The sequence below is a fragment of the Lithobates pipiens genome, unplaced genomic scaffold (genome assembly GCF_037356315.1).
Source record: "Lithobates pipiens isolate NorthernLeopardFrog02 unplaced genomic scaffold, aLitPip1_a1.2 Scaffold_23, whole genome shotgun sequence".
In the NCBI taxonomy this organism is placed as follows: Eukaryota; Metazoa; Chordata; class Amphibia; order Anura; family Ranidae; genus Lithobates; species Lithobates pipiens.
Window position 1 is genome coordinate 188,389,819 of NW_027507785.1, and position 24,789 is coordinate 188,414,607.

At 47.7% G+C, this 24,789-nt stretch overlaps 1 protein-coding gene across 2 annotated transcripts in view; it reads left to right on the forward strand.

Moving 5' to 3' along the window:
- Window positions 1-24,789, forward strand: part of LOC143928074 (complement factor H-like) — a 1,075,600-nt gene that overhangs the window by 225,574 nt on the left and 825,237 nt on the right. For both annotated transcript variants that reach the window (XM_077452686.1, XM_077452684.1), the window contains exon 7: window positions 14,813-14,989. In XM_077452686.1, coding sequence (XP_077308812.1) covers window positions 14,813-14,989 — 177 coding nt within the window. The remainder of the gene's footprint in view (window positions 1-14,812; window positions 14,990-24,789) is intronic.

Here is a 24,789-nt window from a genome sequence, read left to right on the forward strand (position 1 = left end):
ATTTCCTAAAATCCTGCCTTGGAGCCTCCCCATTTGAAAAATGATCTCTCTCTCTCTATATCTATATACAGGGTCGTTGATAGAAATCATGGGGCCCCATACAGCCTACTTGAAGGGGCCCCCTTCAGCTCCACCCCTGGCCCCGCCCCTGGTCCCTCCTTTAGCCCCACCCCTGGCCCCTCCATAATGCCATTGGCAGCATGGGTGGTTCTGTCTGCAGCACATTATGGCATTGGCAGCATGGGTGGCACCGTCTGCAGCACATTATGGCATTGGCGGCAGAGGTGGCACTGTCTGAAGCACATTACGAGATCAGCGTCATGGGTGGCACTGTCTCTGCAGGCAGCACATGCGTTATGGCCCATAAAACATGTGCTACCTGCAGACAGTGCCACCCATGCTGCCAATGCCATACTGTGCTGCAGACAGTGCCACCCATAACACTAATGCCATAAAGCATGTGCTACCTGCTGACAGTGCAATCCATGCAGCCAATGACATAATGTCAATGGCAGCATGGGTGGCACTGTCTCTGCAGGCAGCAAATGCGTTAACGTCATGGGTGGCACTGTCTGCAGCACATTACGGCATTGTTGGCATGGGTGGCACTGTCTCTGCCAGGCAGCCCATAACGCATGAGCTACCTGCAGACAGTGCCACCCATGCCATTAATGCCATAATGTATAGATGCTTCTGCAGTAGTAGTTCTTGAAGACCCCCCCCAAGCAAGCACACACCTTTGTCATTGTTAGCTGGGCCCAAGGAGTCACTTCTTCCCTAATCCTGCTGCTGCCTGGACCGGAGTGTGCACAATTTCACAAACAATTACAGTCAGGTGGGATGCCGATGCCAGCTGCTTCTTTTTTGTCCTCTGCTGCCGCTGCTCGTCTGAGTTTGCCGCCTCACCGCTACTTCTCTCACGCAGAAAGAGGAATAGCTCAGCAGCGCCAGGGGGACGGCACTAGCCAGCTGAGCCAGCATGAGGAGATGAGGAGCGGGCCCGGTAGAGATTCTTCCGCGCCCGAAATAGAAAAAATAGTCCCTCCCCTACCGCCACCTTTTCTCCACATAGATATCAGTAAAGAAAAAAAAAACGTAAAAAGTAAACCGGGGGGAGGGGGTTAGTTGTTTGTATTTAGGACTCTGATCGGTCATTGCTGGAGGATTTTTTTTAATGACTTATCTGTTCAGGTTGCCCGGGTCCCCCTGCTGGTGGGGCCCGGTACAACGGGGCCAGTTGTACTGGCCTATCAGTGGCCCTGATGCTCACACATATGCAAATCAATATGGTAACACAGTTCAACTTAAAGTGATGAAAAGATAGTAAAACAAAATCTCGTTGAGCTGCTAAAATCCTTCACCAAAGTGATGTGTGCCAATTCCACCCCCTTAAGAATAAAGCTCACCGGATGCTGTTGTCATTTACTCTTGTGTCTGGCAAATATCACCTTATTCAATGTTATTGAAGAGCTGCTTGTACACGCCAATCTCCATCCAGAATAATAAAGTCACTCTCCACATTACGGATAGAAATTGAGACAGAGCCTCCAATAGTGTAAAAACACCTTAAGGTAATCGGTTTATTAAAATGAATGCACTTACATCATAAAAGATTCAAAATTCCAAACATGCCAGGTGGCTCAGTGTTGCAATCTCTTCATAGCTTCCTTCGTACACGTGGAATCACAGTCTCTGCATTGCCGTGTAGCTACACCCCGTTGCGTTTCGTCACAGGGGGTGGTGACACAGTACGGCAACACAGCTTAAGTATTCCTCTCCTCATCACGTTAAGTCATAGTGAGCAAATTACTACATCTTGTAATTTATTCTGAGCTTGCGTGGCACTTTGTGCGTCGGATTTGTCTACACACGGTTGGAATTTAAATGATCGGATTTTGTTGTCGGAAAATTTTAGATCCAGCTCTCAAACTTTGTGTGGCGGAAATTCCGATGGAAAAAGTCAGATGGAGCCCACACATAATCTGATTTTCCGACAACACGGTCCGATCGCACTTACCGTCGGAAAGTGTGACTGTGTGTACAGGACATTCCTCTTACTGACTGGCCAACTGGGATAGCCTCTATCCAACATGCATATAGTGAAAGTCTTGACTTCAATTTCAAATGATTCCATAGAGGAACAGTTCAGAAATGCCCTTGTAAACACACCCATTGGAATGGTGTGGATGGTATGGCCAGGATGGCAAAAAATAGCTTTCAAAATAGTTACCAGCAGTTGTTTTGCGAAAAGTAGAGGTAAACATACACCCAAAAGCTAAATTGCTTCTAATGCCCTGTACACATGGTCGGACTTTCTGACGACAAAATCTGTCTGTTTTTTTTCCGACGGATTTTGGCTCAAGCTTGTCTAGCATACACACAGTCTCACAAAGTTGTGGGGAAATCCAATTGTTCTGAACAATGGGACTATAAATGGGCCAGTAGCCAATAGCTTTCGTCTCGTAATTTATTCTAAACAAGTCAGGTAGTGCTTGTTTTAATATTACACAGAACTTTCAACCTTTATTACACCTCCAAGTAAACCACAGATCAATATGCAGTAAAGCTCCATGCAGAAATGAAACCATGAAAAAAGGAAGAAACACTCTCCATAGTGCAAATTAGTCAGGTAAAGCGCACAATTTAATAGGGGTATATGCACTTACAAAATGAGATGTTATTAAAACACTTCAAATCACATGAATGGTCTATTTGCCGAAAACCTAGATGGCCATGGTTGATTTGCGCATTGTGTCTCTTCCGGGTCTGCCTTTGCCTTCTTATTGTTTTAATCAACTCAGCCATCACTGTTTGAATTGATCAAATTCACAGTTTCCTGATTATGGAAAGTAACAGTGGCACATGTCCTAACCTACAGGCTTTGGGCCTTTGCCCTTTTGTTAGGGCATCATTAGATTTGTTAATGAATACTGCAGACCACCCATTCAAATCTTCATCTTTGCCTGCAGTGGTCTCAACATACTATTAAGCCATGGCAGGTTTCACTTTGAGTGCCTTACTTTCTAAATCCCTTAACTTGCTTGCTATGTCTTCCAAACACTTGGTCATCACTGCAAGCTCTAGAGAGTGCAGGAAGGACAAACCAAACAAACCAAACACAACTACTGCCCGCATCTCTTCTTTACTAAACCAACAATTTAGAGGCTAAAATATGAGGAAAAATCTAAGACTCCATCACTCAAAGCTCTGTTAAAAGGAGAATCATGCCTAGCAAGCTCCTTTGTAACATACATCCACTTACTGTGTCTGGCCCAGGTAGGTAGGGTGCCAGAAACCTCTACAACCTTACTTTTCCTTACACAGCATTTGTCCCAGCAAAAGCTTCAGAAAACACTATCAAAACAGGTCTGCTTCAGATGTAATTTAGTGCAAATCCCGGATGAACCAATTGTTTTGCTTTGCATCTATTAAGGTCACTTTTCAGTAATGTAAGGAATCATAGCAACCTCTGTAGAGTATGAATGTTTGCATCACTAAACAGGCTGCACATACAACTGCAGGAAAAACAATTCACTGCATACAAAGTATTACAAAATATGAATACAATATAGACACGCTATCTTTTCCAGAAAATTATCACTGATAATGTATGCAAGAGAAATACACTAAAAATGACTTAACTTGGGTTTTATAGGTTTTTACTAAAGGCAAACTGACTGTGCACTCTGTAAGTGCAGTTGCTCCAGAACTGGGTAAAAGAGGGAAAGCTCTGCTGACTTCCATCATCCATTTATGTGCAAGCATTAAAGGGGTTGTAAAGGTTCGTTTTTTTATTTTCTAAATAGGTTCCTCTAAGCTAGTGCATTGTTGGTTCACTTACCTTTTCCTTCGATTTTCCTTATAAATGTTTTTTTTCTTTGTCTGAATTTCTCACTTCCTGTTCCTCCTCAGTAAGCTGTTCAGTGAGCTGTTCTGGCTGACTAACCACCAGCTCGGATAATGGTGAAAAGTTTACTGAGGAGAAACAGTAAGTGAGATATTCAGACAAAGAAAAAAAACATTTAGAAGGGAAATCGAAGGAAAAGGTAAGTGAACCAACAATGCACTAGCTTAGAGGAACCTATGTAGAAAATAAAAAAACAAACCTTTACAACCCCTTTAATACAGTTTTTTTTTTTTTTTTATGTTTCTTGTATGTGATTAGGTATTCTTTGTAAAGGGAAGCATTACCTCATTTACTAAGCCCAGTATTACCTGCACTTGCAGAATGCAACTGCACTTGCTCTTTTTGCCTTTAGTAAATCAACCGATACGTTTCATCCCCAGGTAAAGTTCCTATTGCCAGTCTTTACGTTGGCGTCATCTTCCGGGATCTTCCAGACTGCCACTTGCTTCTCCTAATTCCTGCAACTGTTTCTTTGTCTTCCAACACATGAATTGTTCAAGTCCTTTCCCCTCCCCCTATTTCCTGTAGCATCATTTCCTGCTCTGAGCTTCATGAACTAGTCCAATGGGTTTGTTAGCATTTGAATAGGGATGGCCTAGCTTCTAAACAATATATGATCCAAAAGGTAACCGTTCACAAATCCTATGCTATAAAAATCAGCAAAATAGCCACATCAACACAGTGACATCAGCCCGCTGTCAGCTAACAATGAACCACAGGAATGCAGGAGTGCACGTCTATGATTTATAGGAGAAGTATAGTTATTTGTTCCCCCCAAGGATAATATTTCCCTTTTTCTGAAAAATAGCAGCATGGTCTGAGCTTAGAATGCAATAGATGCCTGGGTCTTGCAGTTGTTTGATGGCCTTAATTGATAATCACATGAATCTATGACCACCACTGCCCTCCTTTATTTGCATTCCTCAATACCATCTCTTTTTTTATTACTTAGGGAATCTAAGTTCATTAGTCCTACCTTGAGGATGTTGCTGCCATTAAATACAAGGCTATTTTTTTTTACTGTCTCAACCCCTCTTCTATGGCCGCGTACACACGGGCGGATTGTCTGCCCAACTTAGTCCGCTGAACAGTGTTTCAGCGGACAATCCGCTCGTGTGTGGGCTTCAGCGGACTGTCTGATGAACAAAGTCTTACGGAATTTCCGTAATTTTGTCCGTCCAAACTTGGTTTCAGCGGACAATCCGCTCGTGAGTAGGCTAGTTCGACAAACTAAGTTTGGCGCATGCTCAGAAAGGATTTACACGGCGAAGGTTGCATTGCAGTGTATTGGACGTCAAATTTCTCGTCCCGTCGTACGTGCCGTACACGTCATCGCGCACGCTTTCAGCGGACTGTCTGTTCATCGTGTGTGGTCAAGTCCGTTCATTCAAATTTTGAACGGACTGTCTGTCGGATTGTCTGACGAACTTAGTTGGCCAGACAATCCGCCCGTGTGTACGCAGCCTAAGTGTTCCTGAAAAGCATCAATAACTGGGCTCCTTGATTGTACTGGACAGGAATATCTATTGCCTATATTTTGATCTGTGAACTCTATCATTATAAAACCACTGCACACTGGTCTGCTGTAGAGCTCAGTTTATCTTCTTGTTAGACCATTAAGCTCCAGGCACACTAGCTTATTTTTAAGCTCCCAGCAGTTCCTTATGAACATTTTATTCTTCCCCTACTTCCCCCCCTAGAAGCAAATAGTGTTATCCTTGAGCAACTGCACTTGCAGAGTGTAACTACACTTTGCAAAGTGCATAGTCTGTTTGCCTTTAGTAAATCATCCCCAGTCATTCAAATGCAGCTGAGTTGTTAGCACTTTATCGCCATTCCTAAGGGTCCGTTCACACAGGGGCAACACGACTTGTAGGCGACTTGAGTCAGGCAACTTGGACACGACTTGAGTTGAGATCACAGCGCGACTTGGGACGACTTCAACACGACTTGTGATGACTTCAAGTCGCCCCAGGCCAGGCACTTTTGCCGCGGCCAATCAGAGAATGAGCTCTCAAGAGGGCACTCCACGCCAAATTTATGAATAAAAATTTGGCGTGGGTTCCCCCTCCGAGAGCATACCAGGCCCTTAGGTCTGGTATGAATATTAAGGGGAACCCCCTGCGCCAAAAAAAACGGCGTGGGGGTCCCCCCCAGATCCATACCAGACCCTTATCCGAGCACGCTACCCGGCCGGCCAGGAAAGTGGGTGGGGACGAGCGGGCGCCCCCCCCTCCTGAGCCGTACCAGGCTGCGTGCCCTCAACATGGGGGGGTGCCTTGGGGGAGGGGGGCGTGCGGCCCCCCCACCCCAAAGCACCTTGTCCCCATGTTGATGAGGACAAGGGCCTCTTCCCGACAACCCTGGCCGTTGGTTGTCGGGGTCTGCGGGCAGGGGGCTTATCGGAATCCGCGAGCGCCCTTTAATAAGGGGGCCCCCGGATCCCGGCCCCCCACCCTATGTGAATGAGTATGGGGTACAATGTACCCCTACCCATTCACCTGTGAAATAAAGTACAAAAAAACACAACACAGGGTTAAAATATTTTATTGCACAGCTCCGGGGGTCTTCCGTCTTCGGGGGTCTTCTCGCTGGACTCCTCCGCTATCTTCTTGTAGCTCTTTTGCTAGCGGAGGAGTCCGGCTTTCTTCCTCGCCGCCGGCCTCTTCTTCTGACTTCGGGGTCTTGTCCCCCTCTTCGGTTCTTCTGCCGGGCCACCGCACCTTCTTATAGCTCTTTTATAGGCGGTGGCCCGGTCTTCTGTCGCCGCCTTCCGTTCTTCTTCTTCTTCTCCAGGAGATGTTGACACGACGATCTCTCCGGCCACAATGCCAGGGACGCGCTCCGCTGCCACTTATATAGGGACAATGGGGCGGTGTCACATGGCTTTATGTCACATGGGTTGGTCACATGGGTTGGTGTCACATGGTGACCCCGCCCCCTTACGATGTCATAGTCCCCATGTGACACAAAAGAGCTACAAGAAGATAGCGGAGGAGTCCGGCGAGAAGACCCCCGAAGACGGAAGACCCCCGGAGCTGTGCAATAAAATATTTTAACCCTGTGTTGTGTTTTTTTTGTACTTTATTTCACAGGTGAATGGGTAGGGGTACATTGTACCCCATACTCATTCACATAGGGTGGGGGGCCGGGATCCGGGGGCCCCCTTATTAAAGGGGGCTCGCGGATTCCGATAAGCCCCCTGCCCGCAGACCCCGACAACCAACGGCCAGGGTTGTCGGGAAGAGGCCCTTGTCCTCATCAACATGGGGACAAGGTGCTTTGGGGTGGGGGGGGCCGCACGCCCCCCTCCCCCAAGGCACCCCCCCATGTTGAGGGCACGCAGCCTGGTATGGCTCAGGAGGGGGGGGGCACCCGCTCGTCCCCACCCCCTTTCCTGGCCGGCCGGGTAGCGTGCTCGGATAAGGATCTGGGGGGGACCCCCACGCCGTTTTTTTTCGGCGTAGGGGGTTCCCCTTAATATTCATACCAGACCTAAGGGCCTGGTATGCTCTCAGAGGGGGAACCCATGCCAAATTTTTATTCATAAATTTGGCGTGGAGTGCCCTCTTGAGAGCTGATAATTCTGTCAGAGTCGCCTCCGTATAGACAGAGATCCGACTTGGAGGCGATCTCCATTGAAATCAATGGGTACCGGTCGCCTACAAGTCGGATAGAAGTAGTACAGGAACCTTTTCTGATGTCGGAGCGACTTCAGTAGCGTGCATTAAGACGGCTCTCATTCACTTACATTGCTTTTTAAATGTTGCCCGACCTGAGGCGACTAGGGGCGACCTGAAGTCGGATCGGAGTTGCCCCTGTGTGAACGGACCCTAAGGCCGCGTACACACGCGCGGACTGTTCGCCCAACCTTGTTCGGCAAACAGTTTGTCAAACAGTCCGCTCAAAATTTGCATGAGCGGACTTGCCCACACACGAGCGGACTGTTTGACGAACAAGGTTGGGCAAACAGTTCGCTCAACTTTTGAAATGAACGGACTCGCCCACGTAAGGAGGAGGCAAATCCGCCCATTTCGAGCGCGTGTACAGGTAGGCGGGGCCCGCGAAGGAGACGTCGCGGGCTCCGCCGCCTGGAATGGGCTTAAAGGGGAACCCCAACGCCGAAAAAAATCGGCGTGGGGGTTCCCCCCAAGTCCACACCAGACCCTTGTCCGAGCACGCTACCCGGCCGGCCAGGAAAGGGGGGCGAGCGAGCGCGCCCCCCCTCCTGAGCCGTACCAGGCCGCGTGCCCTCAACATGGGGGGGTGCCTTGGGGAAGGGGGGGCCGCGCGGCCCCCCCACCCCAAAGCACCTTGTCCCCATGTTGATGAGGACAAGGGCCTCTTCCCGACAACCCTGGCCGTTGGTTGTCGGGGTCTGCGGGCGGGGGGCTTATCGGAATCCGGGAGCCCCCTTTAAGAAGGGGGCCCCCGGATACCGGCCCCCCACCCTATGTGAATGAGTATGGGGTACAATGTACCCCTACCCATTCACCTGTGAAATAAAGTACAAATAAAAACACAACACAGGGGGAAAAAATATTTTATTGCACAGCCGGGGGTCTTCCGTCTTCGGGGGTCTTCTCGCCGGACTCCTCCGCTATGTGTGTGTAGCTCTTTTGCCAGCGGAGGAGTCCGGCTTTCTTCCTCCCCGCCGCCGGCCTCTTCTCCCGACTTCGGGGGTCTTGTCCCCCTCTTCGGTTCTTCTGCCGGGCCACCGCGCCTGGTCCGGTGGCCCGGTCTTCTGTCGCCGTCTTCCGTTCTTCTGTCGCCGCCTTCGGTTCTTCTGCCGGGCCACCGCGCCTTCTTGTAGCTCTTTTACAGGCGGTGGCCCGGTCTTCTGTCGCCGCCTTCCGTTCGTGTTCTTCTTCTTGTTCTTCTTGTTCTTCTCCTGGAGATGTTGACTCGACGATCTCTCCGGCCGGAATGCCGGGGACGCGCTGTGCGGTCACTTATATAGTGACAATGGGGCGGGGTCACATGGTATATGTCACATGGGTTGGTCACATGGGTTGATGTCACATGGGGACTATGACATCGTAAGGGGGCGGGGTCACCATGTGACATCAACCCATGTGACATATACCATGTGACCCCGCCCCATTGTCACTATATAAGTCACAGCGCAGGGCGGCTCTGGCATTCCGGCCGGAGGGAGCGACGTGTCAACATCGCCTGGAGAAGAACAAGAAGAACAAGAAGAAGAACACGAACGGAAGGCGGCGACGGCGACAGAAGACCGGGCCACCGCCTGTAAAAGAGCTACAAGAAGGCGCGGTGGCCCGGCAGAAGAACCGAAGGCGGCGACAGAAGAACGGAAGACGGCGACAGAAGACCGGGCCACCGGACCAGGCGCGGTGGCCCGGCAGAAGAACCGAAGAGGGGGACAAGACCCCCGAAGTCGGGAGAAGAGGCCGGCGGCGGGGAGGAAGAAAGCCGGACTCCTCCGCTGGCAAAAGAGCTACACACACATAGCGGAGGAGTCCGGCGAGAAGACCCCCGAAGACGGAAGACCCCCGGCTGTGCAATAAAATATTTTTTCCCCCTGTGTTGTGTTTTTATTTGTACTTTATTTCACAGGTGAATGGGTAGGGGTACATTGTACCCCATACTCATTCACATAGGGTGGGGGGCCGGTATCCGGGGGCCCCCTTCTTAAAGGGGGCTCCCGGATTCCGATAAGCCCCCCGCCCGCAGACCCCGACAACCAACGGCCAGGGTTGTCGGGAAGAGGCCCTTGTCCTCATCAACATGGGGACAAGGTGCTTTGGGGTGGGGGGGCCGCGCGGCCCCCCCCTTCCCCAAGGCACCCCCCCATGTTGAGGGCACGCGGCCTGGTACGGCTCAGGAGGGGGGGCGCGCTCGCTCGCCCCCCTTTCCTGGCCGGCCGGGTAGCGTGCTCGGACAAGGGTCTGGTGTGGACTTGGGGGGAACCCCCACGCCGATTTTTTTCGGCGTTGGGGTTCCCCTTTAAGCCCATTCCAGGCGGCGGAGCCCGCGACGTCTCCTTCGCGGGCCCCGCCTACCTGTACACGCGCTCGAAATGGGCGGACTTTCCGAGCGGGAACAGTCCGCTCATTTCGAAAGTACAGCGGACAAGCCCACACACGGGCGGACTGTTCGCTCAAACACAGTTTCAGCGGACAGTTTTTCGGAATTTCCGAAAGACTTTGTCCGTCCAACTGTCCGCTGAAACTGTCCGCTGAAAGCCCACACACGAGCGGACTGTCCGCCCAAACACTGTTCAGCGGACAAGGTTGGGCGAACAGTCCGCCCGTGTGTACGCGGCCTAAGGCCGCGTACACACGGGCGGACTGTTCGCCCAACCTTGTCCGCTGAACAGTGTTTGGGCGGACAGTCCGCTCGTGTGTGGGCTTTCAGCGGACAGTTTGAGCGGACAGTTGGACGGACAAGGTCTTTCGGAAATTCCGAAAAACTGTCCGCTGAAACTGTGTTTGAGCGAACAGTCCGCCCGTGTGTGGGCCTGTCCGCTGTACTTTCGAAATGAGCGGACTGTTCCCGCTCGGAAAGTCCGCCCATTTCGAGCGCGTGTACAGGTAGGCGGGGCCCGCGAAGGAAACGTCGCGGGCTCCGCCGCCTGGAATGGGCTTAAAGGGGAACCCCAACGCCGAAAAAAATCGGCGTGGGGGTCCCCCCCAAAGTCCACAACAGACCCTTGTCCGAGCACGCTACCCGGCCGGCCAGGAAAGGGGGGCGAGCGAGCGCGCCCCCCCTCCTGAGCCGTACCAGGCCGCGTGCCCTCAACATGGGGGGGGTGCCTTGGGGAAGGGGGGGCCGCGCGGCCCCCCCACCCCAAAGCACCTTGTCCCCATGTTGATGAGGACAAGGGCCTCTTCCCGACAACCCTGGCCGTTGGTTGTCGGGGTCTGCGGGCGGGGGGCTTATCGGAATCCGGGAGCCCCCTTTAAGAAGGGGGCCCCCGGATACCGGCCCCCCACCCTATGTGAATGAGTATGGGGTACAATGTACCCCTACCCATTCACCTGTGAAATAAAGTACAATAAAACACACAACACAGAGAAAAAGTATTTTATTGCACAGCCGGGGGTCTTCCGTCTTCGGGGGTCTTCTCGCCGGACTCCTCTGCTATGTGTGTGTAGCTCTTTTGCCAGCGGAGGAGTCCGGCTTTCTTCCTCCCCGCCGCCGGCCTCTTCTCCCGACTTCGGGGGTCTTATCCCCCTCTTCGGTTCTTCTGCCGGGCCACCGCGCCTGGTCCGGTGGCCCGGTCTTCTGTCGCCGCCTTCGGTTCTTCTGCCGGGCCACCGCGCCTTCTTGTAGCTCTTTTACAGGCGGTGGCCCGGTCTTCTGTCGCCGCTGTCGCCGCTGTCGCCTTCCGTTCTTCTTCTTGTTCTTCTTGTTCTTCTCCAGGAGATGTTGACACGTCGCTCCCTCCGGCCGGAATGCCAGAGCCGCCCTGCGCTGTGACTTATATAGTGACAATGGGGCGGGGTCACATGGTATATGTCACATGGGTTGGTCACATGGGTTGATGTCACATGGGGACTATGACATCGTAAGGGGGCGGGGTCACCATGTGACCAACCCATGTGACATATACCATGTGACCCCGCCCCATTGTCACTATATAAGTCACAGCGCAGGGCGGCTCTGGCATTCCGGCCGGAGGGAGCGACGTGTCAACATCTCCTGGAGAAGAACAAGAAGAACAAGAAGAAGAACGGAAGGCGACAGCGGCGACAGCGGCGACAGAAGACCGGGCCACCGCCTGTAAAAGAGCTACAAGAAGGCGCGGTGGCCCGGCAGAAGAACCGAAGGCGGCGACAGAAGACCGGGCCACCGGACCAGGCGCGGTGGCCCGGCAGAAGAACCGAAGAGGGGGACAAGACCCCCGAAGTCGGGAGAAGAGGCCGGCGGCGGGGAGGAAGAAAGCCGGACTCCTCCGCTGGCAAAAGAGCTACACACACATAGCGGAGGAGTCCGGCGAGAAGACCCCCGAAGACGGAAGACCCCCGGCTGTGCAATAAAATACTTTTTCTCTGTGTTGTGTGTTTTATTGTACTTTATTTCACAGGTGAATGGGTAGGGGTACATTGTACCCCATACTCATTCACATAGGGTGGGGGGCCGGTATCCGGGGGCCCCCTTCTTAAAGGGGGCTCCCGGATTCCGATAAGCCCCCCGCCCGCAGACCCCGACAACCAACGGCCAGGGTTGTCGGGAAGAGGCCCTTGTCCTCATCAACATGGGGACAAGGTGCTTTGGGGTGGGGGGGCCGCGCGGCCCCCCCTTCCCCAAGGCACCCCCCCCATGTTGAGGGCACGCGGCCTGGTACGGCTCAGGAGGGGGGGCGCGCTCGCTCGCCCCCCTTTCCTGGCCGGCCGGGTAGCGTGCTCGGACAAGGGTCTGTTGTGGACTTTGGGGGGGACCCCCACGCCGATTTTTTTCGGCGTTGGGGTTCCCCTTTAAGCCCATTCCAGGCGGCGGAGCCCGCGACGTCTCCTTCGCGGGACCCGCCTACCTGTACACGCGCTTGAAATGGGCGGATTTGCCTCCTCCTTACGTGGGCGAGTCCGTTCATTTCAAAAGTTGAGCGAACTGTTTGCCCAACCTTGTTCGTCAAACAGTCCGCTCGTGTGTGGGCAAGTCCGCTCATGCAAATTTTGAGCGGACTGTTTGACAAACTGTTTGCCGAACAAGGTTGGGCGAACAGTCCGCGCGTGTGTACGCGGCCTAAGAGTCACTAATTATTTGCTCAAAGACTCCATTGATAATCCTCATTAGAAAATGCAAGATTTTGAATGAACCATTTCTGAGTCATATTTATAACAAGGAAAAATACAAAGTCAATTCAAACAGTAGACCAGGAAAATGTATGATTACTGTATTCAGAGAGTAAAAATAATTAATTAAATGCCAGATTATTGCAACTTTTGATAGCCATGTCAAGTAATGCAGGCTTGTGGACTTGTACAATGATGGCAGGGACATGCTTGAGCTGGTAACCTTAAGGCAGCGGGGGACCTGACAAAAAATTTGTGTTTTTTTTCACAAAAACAGTTGCTTTAGGCTAAACAGTTGTCAATCAACTTTAAAATGAATCTTACTAAAACTAATACTTATTAGGAAAAAGAGCACCTATTGAGTAACAAAGTACAAGTTAAACTTTAAACAGGGTTATTTTTCACAATTTATGTGACTGTGTTAGTCATAGGATTGTTCAAATCTCTTCCAAAATTCTGTGTCTCAAATGTGGCACAATTTTGAAGAAAAAATGTGTCTTATTTTTACAAAACCTCTTGCTTTTTTATTTGCAGAAACTTTAAACTCCATGTAGTCAAAAGGTGATTATTCAGAAAACTTAAAGTGGTTCTAAAAGCTCAAGGTCTTTTACCTGTGCATTCCACGCATGAAAGTAATAAAATCTTCAATGTGCAGCCCCCCCCCCCCGCCCCCCAATACTTGCCTGAGCCTGATTTTGATCCAGCGATGTGCAAGAGGTCACGGCAGCTGAAGACATTGGCTGTCAATCACAACCAGTAAGGTGGGAGCAGGGGGGAACTGATCCACACTCTGTGTGTCCCATAGACACACAGAGTAGGCTCTGGGGGCACTTGGTAAGGAGGAGGAGCCAGTGGCAGCAGGGGACCCGAGAAGAGGAGGATCAGGGCTGCTAGCAGGCAAGTATGATGTGCTTATTATTTTAAAGGGGGAAAAAAGCATTTAGAACCACTTTGAGGGTTTTCTTTCACAAAATAGCTTGCTTGATATAGGATAAAGCCCCATACACATGATTAGAAATTCGGCCAGCAAAAGACAAATGAGAGCTTTTGGTCAGAAAATGCGACCGTGTGTATGCTCCATCTGACTTTTGCTGGCCGAATTCCTGCCAGCAAAAGATTGAGAGTGTGTTCTCAATTTTTCGGTCGGAAAAAGTTACGATCAGAAATTCCGATCATCTATACCAATTCCAACACGCAAAATTCATACGCATGCTTGGAAACAATTCGACACATGCTCGGAAGCATTGAACTTATTTTCTCAGCTCGTCATAGTGTTGTACGTCACCGTGTTCTTGACGGTCCAGAGGAACTGTTAAACCAGAAAGAAAAACATTTTCCTTCTCCAGGGTGTTACACATGTTGTGGGCAATGGTGATGATAGAGTCTGTACAAAAAATGTTGAGTTTGGAATAGCGGTGGGTTTGCAGTCTGCACCTGGAAATTCACCTAAGAAATACACCTTAGAAAGGAGGCTCAGATTCATGTTCTGATGATGGTGGCATAGACATTACCAGGGCAGATCTTGGGCTGTGCAGGAGGGACAAAACATCTGATAAGGATAGAGGGGAAGTGGTGCTTGCCCATACCTTCAGCAGATTTTAGCGTTTCCTGTTTCACCAGAACATGGGCCGTTCTGACAGGCAATGCCCTGACCCATTCAGTGCTGAAACTTGGCTTATGTGCATTCCTATTGATCAGTAAGACTTTCCATCATAGTAATGGAGAAACCTGGTAAACTCAAACTTAGAACTTTGCCTATCTAATTTGTCAGGTGTTCAGGTGAAGCAGGGGTACGGAAAGCTGCTACAGAAATCTTCAGGTGCCTCTTCACCTCCACCCTTGTTAGGCTAGTCTCTCTCTTGTACAACATTCAAGGTTTGTCAGCTTTTAAGCTACAAAGCTTAAAATCCCCCACTGCTTGTTTCACTGGCTGTTCAACGGTTTTACACAAATATTAAAAAATGCTTGGAAATTTTTGAATATTGTTTCAAGAAAGAGACTTGCACAACATTCACTGTTATGCATATCAAAGCAAATTATTATTATGAAGTCGTGTTTTTGCTGCTGCTGTTCATTTTACTTTTACATATTTTATAGTATAATTTTCTTGTATGATATTGATCTTTTATTTTTATTTTTTTAGACATTATTTGCTACCAAGAGAATGTGGTAAATGGTATAGTCCAATACACCAAAGACACATATAGAGACGGAGAAACTATTACACTCACATGTAAGGAAGGATACGAAATTGATCACAAACCCGAGGAGCCCAGGACATGCACAGCACAGGGATGGAGCCCACCTCTGAAGTGTGTTAGTAAGTATTTCTACAATTACATAGTACAAGTATATCACATGTCAATGAATGTGTTAATGCACGAGAATAAAGCCCCATACACACTATCAGATTTTCTGCTGATTTTTGTATTCAGATTTACCAAAACCATATAATATGAGGTCAAACCTTAGGAGTTTCAATTTGTATGCCATCAGGTAGGCCCATGGTTTTGGTAAATCTGAAGACAAAAATCAGCAGAAAATCTGATAGTGTGTATGGGGCTATAGGTTAAAGAGTAGAATTTATCAAAATAGAATCCGGAGCAGCTATTTATGGCAACCAATCAGCTTCTATCTTCGGTTTGTTCAGTTAAGCTTTGAAAATAAAAGATAAAGGTAGTTGGTTGTCATGCACAGCTGCTCCAGATTCTGTCTGTTCCAGTTTTGTTGAATTCCTCTCAGTGAGTACATATCATTGTATATAAACAAAGTCAGATAGTTTTTTTTTTTTTTTTTTGCTGAAACTTTTCTTTTTTTACATTAAAGCAGTTATGCATTTTCACCATTATATACAGTATACAGATAGAAATATGTAGCTTCATATTTGAACCTTGAAAAGTTAGATATCCACAGTTGGAAATATTTTGCAGCGGTAATCATATCTGAACATAGTTTATAGCATACATCATATAGAATATAACATAAAACCTTCTAGCCAACATTAGGGATGAGCAAATGGTTCAGTCTGAACTTAGGTTTGGCTGTTTGGGAATTCAAATGAATAGCCTGTTCCGCACCCTGCCGTATTTCACTGGTTCCTATGGAAACTGGGGGGCTTGCATCCATGGTGTCCCTTGGGACCACTGATATCAGATGGAATCCCTGTTCCTTTTAGGTGACGGGGTGAGCATTATGATTGACAATTAATTTTAAAAATAGGGGGATTTTTTAAGGATTTTTATCATTTAATAAAGGACTGCACATTTACATATAAGAGAGGGGGTCCAAATTCCGATATGCCTCCACAGACCCCCAAAACCACTGGCCAGGATTGTAGGGAAGAAGTCCTTGTTCTCATCAGCAAGGGGGCAAGGTGCTTTGCCAGGGCAACCCCTCCATGTTGAGGGTATGTGGCCTGGTATGGTTTGTGGGTACACAGTTGCCCCCCCCTTTCTTGGCCAGCCAGGCTCACGCTCAGATTAAAGGGGTTGTAAACCCTCATGGTTTTTCACCTTAATGCATTCTATGCATTAGGATGAAAAAACTTTTATTAGTGCTACAGCCCCCCCCCCCCCCCCCCATTTAATTACCTGGACGCTGTAATCCTCTGTCCGGGAATGAGCACACCATCTGTATCTGGTGTCTCATGTCCTGATTGGATAGATTGATAGCAGCGCAGCCATTGGCTAGCACTGCTGTCAATCAAAACCTATGACGTGGCGCTGGGGGCAGGGACGAGTCCTGCATTCTGTGCAAATGCCTATTAGCCCAAAAAATAAGCATTTTTAACTTGAAAGATTTGGGGTTCAGGTTCGGCAGATGAACTTTGAAGCTTTATGAACCCTGCTTGAACTAAACCCAGAGCAGTTTTATCACTAGTGAGAGCCAATGTTGAATATTTTGTGGCTTCTAGCAGATATAATATTTTAAGAAGAGGTCTAACTTCCATTTCCTGACTGCGTAGATTTAATGGGTATACAGTATGTACGTTGTAGACATAAAGAGGGGCAGAGCTGTGTGTATTTATGAATGTACAATGTATGATAGTATTTCTCACCATTATGTCATTTTTAAAGCAAATGGACAGGGTTGGGGTGATCTAATTTGCATTAGGAGGGAGGCCTTTTAGAGGTATATTGAAGGCCTAATAAGACCTATGTATAAGTTTGAATTGGATTTCCTTCCATGATAAGCCTATTTGATTTGTTTTGTTTTTAACAAGATGTATAGCGGCATTGTTCAGTTTCTTTGAGTGATAGATTTAGATATTTGTCCACTTGGTTAAGAGTCTTGGTTTGAAAGTTTTTGGGGTTTGTGGCAGTAAGGGATCAGAGTACTCAGCCTCTCAGAGGGTTGATTAAAACTAGGATAATGTTATGTTTTTCCCAGGGTTTCTCTAAAGCTTAGGAAAGTTCCTAAAGGAGTGTGAGGCTCTGTTAGTGTCCAATCTTATGTTCCTTATAGATTTTACATCATTGGGGTTTTGTATATTATTTACCTTATATAACATTTGGTAGTATTCTTGAAGAATCTTTGTAACCTCTTTTGTAGAGTATTTTAATTCACCTTTGTTATCTTTTATTTTTGCTATATAATTTACATTGCTTCTAGCTTTAATTATCACAGCTAATAGTTTTCCTGGCTTATTCCCCATTTCATAATATTTCTTACTTTTTTTTAATTAAATACCCATTTAGTATCCTGTTCTATCAGGTATCTCAAAATTTCTTGTTTTCTGGTCAGTATAGTCATAGTTTGGTCTTCAAGTGATCTTTTATGTAGCTGTTCCAAAGCCTGAATCTCTCCCAGAAGGGTTTGTCTTATTTTTTACTCTTGGCCCTCTCCGACATCAACCTCCCCCTCATATAAACTTTATGCGTTAACCAAAGTATGGATGGGTTAATATTTCTATATCATTTTCTTTAAAGAATAGGTTAATTTCCTTTTCTAACTCCCCAATTATCTTAGTCATGTAGGAGAGATTTGTCTACTCTCCAACACCACTATCTGAGTGGGATGTCCCCGAGCTCAAGGTCCATCTCCATCGGAGCGTGGTCTGAGAGAGTTATTGACCTAATTTCTGTCTTCCGTAACCCCTCTAATGCCCTGTACACACGGTTGGAAATTCAGACGGAAAAGGTCCGATCGGATTATATTGTCGGAAAATCCGATTGTGTGTGGGCTCTATCGGTTTTTTCCATCGGAAGTTCTGGCGGAAAAAATTTGAGATTAGGATCTCAAATTTTCAGACAACAAAATCCGATCGGACTTTGTCCGATCGTTTGTAGAGAATTCAGATTGGACGAAGTGCCACGCATGCTCAGATCAAATTACGAGAGCAAAGCTCTTGGCTACTAGCCTGAACGTAGTCCCGTTGTAACGAACGTCATCACATTCCGAACGATCAGATTTTCCGACAACTTTGTCCGACCCTGTGTATGCAACACCAGTTTCAGGCAAAATCAGTCGGAAAAAATATGACGGCTTTTGTGGTCGGAATGTCCGACCATGTGTACGAGGGCTTACAGGTGATGGTCTAATAAGATATAGTCAATTCTAGAATAAGATGAATGTATTAAGGAGTAGTATGTAAAGTCTTTATTAGGGTTGACCAGACTTTTGGGTTTTTGGGTCCCGGACAATACCCGACCCGAACAATTTACTGTATGTTCGGGGTCGTTGTTCGGTAATGTAATAGCGCTTTTTTAACAGCTGCAGGGCAGCCAATTAACATTCATTTAACTTGTGTGCCCTTAGAAGCCATCACAGCCATGCCTACTAATGGCATGGCTGTGATTGGCTAGGGCTGCATGTGACCCAGCCTCTATATAAGCTAGAGGCACATAGCACAGCACGTCACTCTGCTTTAGGTAGTGTAGGGAAAGGTTGCTGCTGCTGCTGCTTTGAGGAAGAGAATTAGATAGGAGTCCTGCTTCAGAAATCAAATTACTCAGCGATCTACCTTGATTTTGTTGTGTGGGTGCAGTGCACAATGTTTTTACACTGCCCTGAGCCCAGTGCCAGAGAAAATATAACATTTTAATCCGTCTGTTAGGTTGGCGTCGGTGGGCATTTTATGCAAGATCAATGCACCAGCACTGTGATGCACCCTTTAGATACTGTTGCTCTATTCTGCTATTCTAAAAACCCCAATTTAGGGCAAAAAATATTTTACAGTGTTTTCTGCATATCTGTACGTGTGAGATACACACGTTAGATACTGTTCTTCTATTGTGCTATTCAAAAAAATAATAATTTAGGGCAACAAAAATTATTTTTTGAATAGCATTTACTTCATATCTGTACATGTGAGATACACCATTTAGATACTGTAGCTCTATTCTACTATTCTAAAAACACCCATTTAGGGCAAAAACAAGTGTTTCCTGCATATCTGTACGTGTGAGATACACACTTTAGATACTGTTCTTCTATGCTGCTATTCCAATAAAAATTGTTTAAGGCAAAAAAAATTTTTTGAATAGCATTTTCTTTTTATCTGTATGTGTGAGATACACCCTTTAGATACTGTTCTTCTATTCTGTTGTTCAAAAAAACACCCATTTAGGGCAAGATCCTAAATTTGAGAAATATGAGAACGTCAAATAAGGCATGTGCCCCGGGTCGTGGTGCTGCTGGTGGAGCTCCTGTTGCAGGGAGAGGAAGTGGTCGATTTGTTCCAGCTACACGCACAAGTGAAACACCTTCCTCAGGTGCGAGTAGGCAACAGAGCCTGCATCGGTATTTGGTCAAACCTAATGCGGCTCTACGCCCTTGTACACACGATCGGACATTCCGGTGGAAAAACGTGTTGTCGGATAATCCGACCGTGTGTAGGCTCCATCGGACTGTTTCCTGTCGGAATATCCGTCCGACAAAGTTTTAGAGCAGGGCTATAAAGTTTTCCAACAACATGATCCGATCAGACTTTGTCCGATCGTTTGTAGAGCATTCCGATCGGACAAAGTGCCACGCATGCTAAGATCAAATTCTTAGACCAAAGCGATTGGCTACTAGCCACAACGTAGTCCCATCGCAACGACCAAACGTCATCATGTTCCGAACGATCGGATTTTCCAAACAACTTTGTCCGACCGTCTGTATGTAACACTAGTTTTGGGCAAAATACGACGGATTTGGTTATCGGAACGTGTACAAGGGCTATGAATGTTGAGGCCAGGACAAGTACAGGCGATAGTAGATTGGGTTGCTGACAGTGCCTCCAGTTGCTTCACATTGTCTCCCACCCAGTCTACTGCTGAAAGATCAGAGTTGGCACCTGCTGTTTATCAGTCTTTCACCTCACCCCCTTGCAAATCAGCCAAGCAGTCTGAGCACCAAATCATGCAGCAGTCTCTTCTGCTTTTTGATGACTGTTAGCAGGGTTTCCCAGGGCCATCCACCTAGCCCTACCCCACAAGTGGAAGATATTGAGTGCACCGATGCCCAACCACTTATGTTTAAAGATGAGTACATGGGAGGACCATCACAGCACGTCTCGGATGATGACGAAACACAGGTGCCAACTGCTGCTGCTTTCGCAATTGTGCCGACCGAAAAGGAGGGCAGGGGTGAAGACTGGGTGGAAGATGTGGAGGACGGTGAGGTCATGCAGGTGACCTGTGTAGTTCGGAGGAAGAGGCAGTGGTCGCACAGAGTCACCAGCACAACAGAAGAGGGAGCAGGGTGCAAAAGCGTAACACCTTCACCACCAACTTCAGCACAGCCAGGGGTAAACGACAGCAGGCAGTTTTAAAACTTTCCTGTTTGGGGGAAAAAACCCACATCGTGCAGGAGTTGTGGAGGGACATGGAACAACAGCCCGATGAGTGGTTGGTGGCAGTGAGCCTCAAGCCCGGCCTGGTGATGTGCGATAATGGGCGAAATCTCGTAACAGCTCTGGGCCTATCTGGTTTGACGCACATCCCTTGCAAGGCACATGTGCTGAACTTGGTGGTCCAGAGGTTCCCTAAAAATTACCCCAATATTCCAGAGGTGCTGCAGAAAGTGCGGGCCATCTGTGTGTACTTTTGGCATTCTCACCCTGCTGCTGCTCGCCTGTCAGCGCTGCAGCGTAACTTCGGCCTTCCCGCTCGCCGCCTCATATGTGACGTGCCCACAAGGTGGAACTCCACCTTGCACATACTGGCCAGACTGTGCAAGCAGCAGCAGGCAATAGTGGAGTCTCAGTTGCAGCACGCACGCGTGAGTCGCTCTACGGAACACCACCAATAACTGGGCCACCCTGCGAGACCTGTGTGCCTTGTTGCGCTGTTTTTAGTACTCCACCAACGTGGCCAGTGCCAATGACGCAATTCTCTACATTACTATCCCAGTTCTATGCCTCCTTGAAAAAACGCTTTGGGTGATGATGGAAAAGGATGTGGCACAGGAGGAGGAGGAGGAGGAAGAGGGATCATTTCAAAGGCTTTCAGGGCAGTCATTCACAAGTGGCTCCGAGGGTGAGTTCCTGCACCAACAAACGCCAGGTACACAATTGTCCAGCAAGAGCACAGTTCTGGAGGATGATGAGGAGATGGAGGAGAAGGAACCGTGTTCACAGCAGGGTGGCACCAAGACCAGCTCATGGCCATCACTGGTGCGTGGCTGGGGGGATACAGAGCACACAGCCAATACACCTCCCACAGAGGACAGCTTTTTGTTGCCTCTGGGCAGCCTGACACACATGAGCGATTACATCCTGCAGTGTCTCCGCAACGACCGCCGAGTTGTCCACATTCTAACTGGTGCTAATTACTGGGTGGCCACGCTGCTGGATCCCAATTACAAGGACAACGTACCGTCCTTAGTTCCCTCACTGGAGTGTGATTGTAAAATGGGCGAGTAAAAGCGCACACTGGTAGACGCGCTGCTGGGGGCATTCCCACCTGACAGCGGGGGTACAGTGGAAGCACAAGGCAGAGGAGGAGGAAGAGGTCGCTAACGCACCCGGGGCACCGCCAGCACCTCAGAAGGCAGGGTTAGCATGGCTGAAATGTGGAAAAGCTTGGTCAGCACGCCACAAGAACCAGCACCACCAGCTGATATGGAACATGTTAGCAGAGACAGCATTTCACCAACATGGTAGAGCAGTATTGAGCACACGCCTACATGTACTGAATGACAGGTCTGCCCCCTTCAACTTCTGGGTCTCCAAATTGGGCACATGGCCTGAGCTTGCCCTTTAGGTCTTGGAGGTGCTGGCCTGCCCTGCAGCCAGTGTATTATCTGAATGTGTATTTAGCACAGCAGGGGGCATTATCACAGACAAGTGTAGCTGCCTGTCCAGAGCCAATGTGGACAAGCTCATGTTCATTAAAATGAACCAGGCATGGATCCCACAGGACTTGTCCGTACCTTGTGCAGAATAGACATGTATACCGGCCTTACCCAGCCATTGTTGTTTTTGATCTTTCTCACTCTTTTGGGGTGTACCCTAATTCAAAAAAAAAAATTCAGAATATCGATTCAGTCAAAACATATAAAGGTTACTGGCGGCGAATCAAGATGAACCAAGTGTAACACGTCAGAGATATAAAATGTCAAATCATTTTAGGCAGACGTGGTAGTGTTAGAGTGAAGGGTTGGTATTCCTGTCAGAGGTGTACCTCCTCCCTGGACACCCCTAATGGGAGCTAGCTGTGCCCTAGGAACTTAACCACTGACCCCTAGGAGTGAATGTAAGGAGAGGGACGGAAATGACCATGTGCCTTTTTCCCTAAGATAGAAATCCATGACTAGGCATCAGTGTTTGTCGTCTGCAAACAGGCCACATTTGTGAACCTGAGAGCCGCATTGAACTCCTTGTATGTGGAGGTCCCGGCGAATGGAGATGGCGAGTGTCTCCATTGCTATTGCAAAGATTAGCTGAGCTAAAGGACAGCCTTGTCTGGTGCCTTTGGCTATATGTATTGGTTTGGAGTAGTGGCCTTGAAGCCTAATATAGGCTTTAGGATTTGAATAAAGAGCTTAGATCAGGCCCATAAAGCCCCAATGTTCAAGGATTGTAAAGATGTATGGCCAGGAGATCAAATTGAAGGCCTTTTGAAGGTCCAGTGATAAAAGCATGCCTGATTGTTTTGGACCTCCTGGCCAGTTTGTCTGGAGGATGGAGACTATGTCTATGGCTCTTCTGATCTGATCAGGGCCCTGTCTGCCCGGGATGAACCCCACTTGATCCTTATGAACATATTGGTTAATGAAGGAAGCTAGATTTGCAAGTAGTTTGGATTTTTAAGTCGCTATTGATGAGGGAGATGGGTCTATAATTACTGACTTCTTCTGGGTTAGGGAGACCATCGGGGCCTGGAGCAGAACCTGATCTGAGGTTCTTAATGACTTACTGTACCTATGCCTCCAGCATATTACCACTGGACTCAACGACACAGCCCTCAGTTGGTTCAAATCATACCTCACAAACCTGACAGAGTATATTTCCCTGGGTCATTTTAAATCAAATCCACATACAGTTACTTGTGGCGTCCCCCAGGGATCAGTTCTTGGCCCCATTCTTTTCATCCTCTACCTCACGCCCCTTGACCAAATTATCAGCCGCCATAAAATTTCATTCCACTGTTATGTTGATGACACACAGCTTTATGTAAATGCAACAGCTGAAACTCCATCTTCAGTCATCTTTATCAGTACTCTCCACCAGTCTGGAGAAGATAAAGGTATGGATGGAGCATAATTTTCTTCAATTAAACAGTTCCAAAACAGAAGTTGTTCTGATTGGCACTCCTCATCAGATCAAATCATCACCTATAACCAGCATTACTTTTTCTGGCTCTAACATTCCCCTCTCATCAACAGTTACAAATCTTGGTGTAAAAATGGATTCTCAACTCACTTTTGAAACCCATATAAATCATCTATGTAAGACTTCTTTCTACCATCTTCGTAATATTTCTAAACTCCGTCCAATTCTTTCTTTTTCTGATGCTGAAAAGCTGGTTCATGCCTTTGTCTCCTCCAGACTGGATTACTGTAACGCACTTCTTATTGGGATTCCTGGAAAGAATAATAAAAACAGTGTAGCGCTTCAATAATAATAAATGTAATCAACATAAATTATAAAAATAATAATGATAAAACAGAAATCGCACAGAACTAAATGCCTAGAAATAAAAGTCCAACATAAGGCACTCATTCCACTATGTTGATGGCATAGGAGTGACCAAACCGTCACAGAGAAGGAAAATGGTGTACTGGACGAATGTGTTCATGCGGGTAAACTTGATTGTAAGCATCAGTGAAAAGTAGATAAATACTTCTTACCGGAACAGTTGGACTCACACAGTCATATGACGGTTGAGTCTAGAAGGCTTGGGGTCACAATCTGGGACCAAGGAGTGTAAGGAGAGAGGTCAGTTGAGCTGGTGGAGGAGCTCCAGGCGGTTGTAGGCTCAATGGTGGATCCTTTCAGATGGAACATCAAAGGTCAAAGTAATCAAGCTCAGACGCAGCCCGTTGTACCGATACTCCAACCTCCCCCGAATGGGGAGGGGGGTGTTTGTGAGGTTTTAAACCAAAGCAATGGAAAAAAAGAAAAAAGAAAAAGAAAAAAAGGCTCCACATGGTGCGGGTCAAACGATATAAAAACGTTGGTTTATTGAAGTCAAAAGGTAATGAATGACTTGGTGATCACATAAAAAAACAAAATGAACTTAAAAGCAATGTGGGGTACCAACAGCTCGCCCGACGCGTTTCGACATATGTGTCTTCAACTGGGGCATGTTGGAACCCACCACATTGCTGACAAATATATAGAGAATGAGAGAGAGGTTCCGCCTAACAGGAGGCGGGAAATCCAATCTCAGACAGCCTCTTAAAGCTACAGTGTACAATTTAGTCAAATCAGAGTATACTAATTCAGACACTATAAGCAAATACAAATAACATCTCAGAATATCACTCATACAAACTGTTAGATAGGTATTGATGACAATAAAATCTAGAAAATAAGTAAAAAGTAAGCCACCATGCTCGCGCGTGGATAGCACTAAATAGATTACATTGTTCATAGCCTAATCAGATATATAGATGCAGGATGATTCAATTCACTTATAAAGCATATGCAGAGAACACATCAAGCACTAATACATAAAGATCAGACCTGCG